Source organism: Octopus bimaculoides, unplaced genomic scaffold (assembly GCF_001194135.2).
Source record: "Octopus bimaculoides isolate UCB-OBI-ISO-001 unplaced genomic scaffold, ASM119413v2 Scaffold_12528, whole genome shotgun sequence".
NCBI classification, from domain to species: Eukaryota; Metazoa; Mollusca; class Cephalopoda; order Octopoda; family Octopodidae; genus Octopus; species Octopus bimaculoides.
Window position 1 is genome coordinate 19,436 of NW_026356536.1, and position 4,746 is coordinate 24,181.

At 39.3% G+C, this 4,746-nt stretch overlaps 1 protein-coding gene across 1 annotated transcript in view; it reads right to left on the reverse strand.

Moving 5' to 3' along the window:
• LOC106868491 (lysine-specific demethylase 5A) overlaps positions 1–4,746 on the reverse strand; it is a 65,922-nt gene that overhangs the window by 8,817 nt on the left and 52,359 nt on the right. The window contains exons 23-24 of the mRNA XM_052978276.1: positions 2,177–2,359; positions 91–237 (exon numbers count right to left, since the gene is read on the reverse strand). Coding sequence (XP_052834236.1) covers positions 91–237; positions 2,177–2,359 — 330 coding nt within the window. The remainder of the gene's footprint in view (positions 1–90; positions 238–2,176; positions 2,360–4,746) is intronic.

Consider the following 4,746-nt stretch of genomic DNA (forward strand, 5'->3'; position numbering starts at 1 on the left):
GCTGCCTTAATAATAATAATAGTAACAAATAATAATAATAATAATAATAATAATAGTAACAATAATAATAATAATAATGTTCCTACTCACAATACTAGCTGGATCTCTCTGTTCCTCAATTCTGAAGTCCAAAATGCTATTTTCACTCTCCTTCCGCTCTCGTTCCCCATCCTTGAGTTTCTTCCGCTTTGCCTTGTTGTTGTTATACACACCAATGTCTGTCCTAGGGGACAACACCTGCAATGGGATACAAATATAAGTAGAGAGAGGGAGAGAGAGGGGCAGGGAAGGTTGTAGGAATTTTAGGGTCCAAGAGAATGGTGGCATGCAGTGGGAAACATGAAGACCCTTTATGACAGTCAGAAATACAAACATGAAGGTCCCTTTGTTGAGCAGGTGATCACTTTTTATTTACAACGTGCTCCTTGAATTGCAACGAAACCCTTAAAGCCTGTTCTTACATGACAGAAGCTGAAGAAATTGCAATATATGAAGTAACGGGAAATTACCAGCTGCCATAAAGGGTGATGAGGGTGTCTAAAAAAACCTCAGGGAAACAGCAGGGGTCAACCAACAGGTAGGTTATGGTAGAGGGGTCACTTACCATAAATACTATGCACGGGAATACATGCACCACATTCTGTCTACAGAAATTCATTCCCAAGAGCAAGGTCCACCAAAACACACTGATTGAGGAAGTGTACCCTAAAGGGGTGACGGGGTGGGGGGACCTCATAACGACTCTAAATTTGTATCAGGCTGAGTAAAAAGTAAGCAACGTTTTGAAACGTGAAATTCATCACAATATACTTCAACAATGGTGAAATTTTATTCATCAAAGTAAGTACCATTAAACAATCAACACATTTTTGCCAACGAGTTACAAGTTTGTTTATTCCAGTGACAAAAATCTGGAGTTCTGGAGCTGATGAACTCTTTGAATGCACTTTCAGCATTGGTTTGATTTTTGAAATCCTTCTCTCATAGGAAACCATCAAGGTGCTTGGAAAAGTGGTAGTCGGTTGGAGAAAGGTCTGGGGAATAAACCGGGTGGGGAAGAACTTAGTAGCCAGGATCCCTCAACTTCTGGAGAGTCATTAGTGAAACGTGTAGTCAAGCATTGTCATCAAGAATGATTGGCCCTCTTCTGTTGACCAGTCTGGGATGGAGGAGTAGCAGATTTTCGTTCATTTTGGCAATTTCATGGCAATATATTTCTGCAGTAATGGTTTTTCCAGGTTTTAAGACGTTATAGTGGATGAGTCTTGCAGTACACCACCCAACAATCACCATAACCTTCTTTTTGAAGAACTCGGATTTAGGGAAGGTTTTCGGTACTTCATTTTGGTCCAACCACTGCAAAGAACATTTTTTATTATTGTACAGAATCCACTTTTCATCACAAATTTCATATCTGCGCATTTTCTGATTTTCATTCAAATCGTGTGGTACCCATTTGTCAAGCTTTTTGATTTTCCGATTGCAAGCAAATGGTTGCAGGAAGTTTCCAGGATAACTTGAAGTTCTTTAGCCAGTTCTTGAGCGGGTGGATCTTTCTCAATGACCGTCATCGATGACAGATGGACGTCCACTACGCTCACTATTATCTCTTCAAGGATCAGGTCTCCACAGCAAAATCATTTAAGCCATTTTCGAGCTGACCACTCACTGGTCAATTTCCTCACCAAACAGTTTGCTGATATCACAAGCAGTTTCAGCTGTTTTACGTCCTTTTTTGAAGTTGAATAGCAAAATTGCTCCAATAACACGCATTGACAGTTCCATTTCAAATTATTGTGACAAAGGTGAAAAAAATTATCAATATTAATTTATTGATGCATTTGGGCAAAGTCTATGCCTGTATTATTAGACAATTGCAAAAAATAATGTTTAAAGAAAAAAATCGAAAACTCTGCAAAAATCTGGTACAAATTCTTCACAGTTCAAAACGTTACTTTTTACTCAATCTGATAGTTTATTTAGAAATAAACAATAATTAATAAATATATCTTCATTTGAAGACGCCTTACAGATAAGAATAACATTAGGAGCTGTATTAATGACAATGATAATTATGATGATGGTGGGGGTGGGGGAACAGTGACAAAAAAAAAAAGAGTAAGTCAAAGAAAATGATCAAACACCAAACATACAAAGAAAATTAAAGGCCCCTTACATCCAGTAAAGTGTATGTAGAATTTTTCTTGAGGAATGTTCTGGCAGTCCGTTCTCGCCAAGACTTGGCTGCAGCCACTTGTGATTCAACCTGAGGTAGCTGGTCAAGCCGTACTGGAATTGGACGTCCTTTATTGACCAGGTTGTCCAGTACGTCCAGATAGGGGTAGAGTTTACAGTTTTGCTGGAAAACATTTAGAGAGAGAGAGAGAGAGAGAGTTGTGGGCAAATACAGATACTGGATAAAGATTCACAACAGTTAGATGCTAGTGTGTGTGTGATTTTGTCTGCTTTCTATGCTGGCATGGATTGAATGCTTTTGACCTGAACTAAAGATTTCAGCCTCAACCCAAGATGATCAAGTTTATTTGCCAGACAAGAAAATTTCTAAACTTGCCTTCGCATTACGTTTTCTACAGTTACCTCCCTTCTATTTCTCTCTCTTTCTTTTCACTCCTGCTCAACCAATCATTGTCAACTGAAACCCATGTGACTCTTTGGGGGTCCATATCAAATTCTTTCAGTAAAATTGAGGAGCAATATAATCGGTTTGTGCAATGCACAGAAGAGTTTAACACTGTGTTTTTTCTTCATACACAGGAGTGGCTGTGTGGTAAAGAAGCTGGCTTCCCAACCACATGGTCCCAGATTCAGTCCCACTGTGTGGCACCTTGGGCAAGTGTCTTCTGCGATAGCCTTCGGCTGACCAAAGCCTTGTGAGTGGATTTGGTGGACGGAAACTGATAGAATAAGTACTAGGCTTACACACAATAAGGCCTGGGGTCAATTTGTTTGACTAAAGGCGGTGCTCCAGCATGGCCACAGTCAAAATGACTGAAATGAATAAAAGAATAAACAAGCAAAAGATATCTACTTTTTTACTTGCTTCAGTCATTTGACTGTGGGCCATGCTGGAGTACTGTCTGAAAGGCTTTTAGTTGAAGAAGTTGATCCCAAGACTTATTCTTTGTAAGCCTAGTACTTATTCTATCGGTCTCATTTACCAAACCGCTAAGTTACAGGGATGTAAACACACCAACATCAGTTGTCAAGCGATGATGGAGGACAAACACAGACACACACACATAAATAAATAAATAAATATATATATATATATATATAAATATGATTGGGTTCTTTCAGTTTCTATCTACCAAATCCACTCACAAGGATTTGGTTGGCCCAAGGTTATAATAGAAGACACTTGGCCAAGGTGTCTTGCAGTGGGATTGAACCCGGAACCATATGGTTGGGAAGCAAGCTACTTAGCACACAGCCACTTCAAATTTTAGCGCAAGGCCATTAATATTAGCAGTGGTGGGTTTAGGGTTAGTGGGGAGTCTAAGTCAATTACATCAACCCCAGTGCATGACTGGTACTTATTTAATCAACTCCCAAAGGATGAAAGGCAAAGTTGAACTCTGGACATAAACACTTGAAGAAATGCAGCTAAGAATTTTGTCTGGAATGCTAACAACCCTGCCAGCTCACTGCCCTAACCCTTTCATTGTAAACCCGGCTGAAAAGATTTTTGGCTCAAACAAGCAACCCAGTCAAAGGCGGCTGAGCGAACCCATTCTTATCTAAGTTTCAGCACAAATCTCGTTAGTACATTCGTGAAAACACATGATTTCACTTCGTAAATAGTTGAGTTACAGTATCTCACATTGACACGATATCTGAGCTGTGTGTATTTTGAGGGATATTTTTTTTCTTCTACTTTTAAAATGGATAGCAGTTTGATGCTATCAAGTAGCGATTCTGAATTTGAGGGCTTTTCCACTGAAAATATGGAGAAATCAAGCAATTGTAAGCTTGTTTCAAGCAATCACTACAGAAACAAACCGTTACACAGAAAGTAAACAAACCAAAAAAAAAAAAGATAGCTTGTGGTTTATATGTATTTACCTGTAATTAGAGTCACTTTGAGACAAAAGTTATGCAACAGAATTAAGAACCTTTTCTTCAATTGCGTTCAAAAAAATCACATTAAGATGTCGATAAATAAAAAAGTTACAGTTGTTTAATGAAACCAGTCTAAATTTGTGATGATTTTAGAATTTAATTAAAACTTATATTTTCTTAGAAATATAGTAACCAGGGCTGTGGAGTCGAAACAAAAAATTTTGACTCTGACTCCTCTACTATTGGCACCTCTGACTCCGATTCCTCTATGTTATTAAGTGATTGTGGTCTATTTTACCAACTCTGATTCCAACTATCTCTTAATTGTTTCCGACCCCAACTGCTCAGCCCTAATAGTCTTGGCTGGCACTCCGTCGAGGGTTCCAGCTGATCCGATCAATGGAACAGCCTGCTCGTGAAATTAACGTGCAAGTGGCTGAGCACTCCACAGACACGTGTACCCTCAACATAGTTCTCGGAGATATTCAGCGTGACACAGTGTGACAAGGCCGACCCCTTTTGAATTACAGACACAACAGAAACAGGAAGTAAGAATGAGAGAAAGTTGTGGTGGAAGAATACAGCAGGGTTCGCCACCATCCCTTGTCAGAGCCTCGTGGAGCTTTAGGTGTTTTCGCTCAACAAACACTCACAACGCCCGGTCTG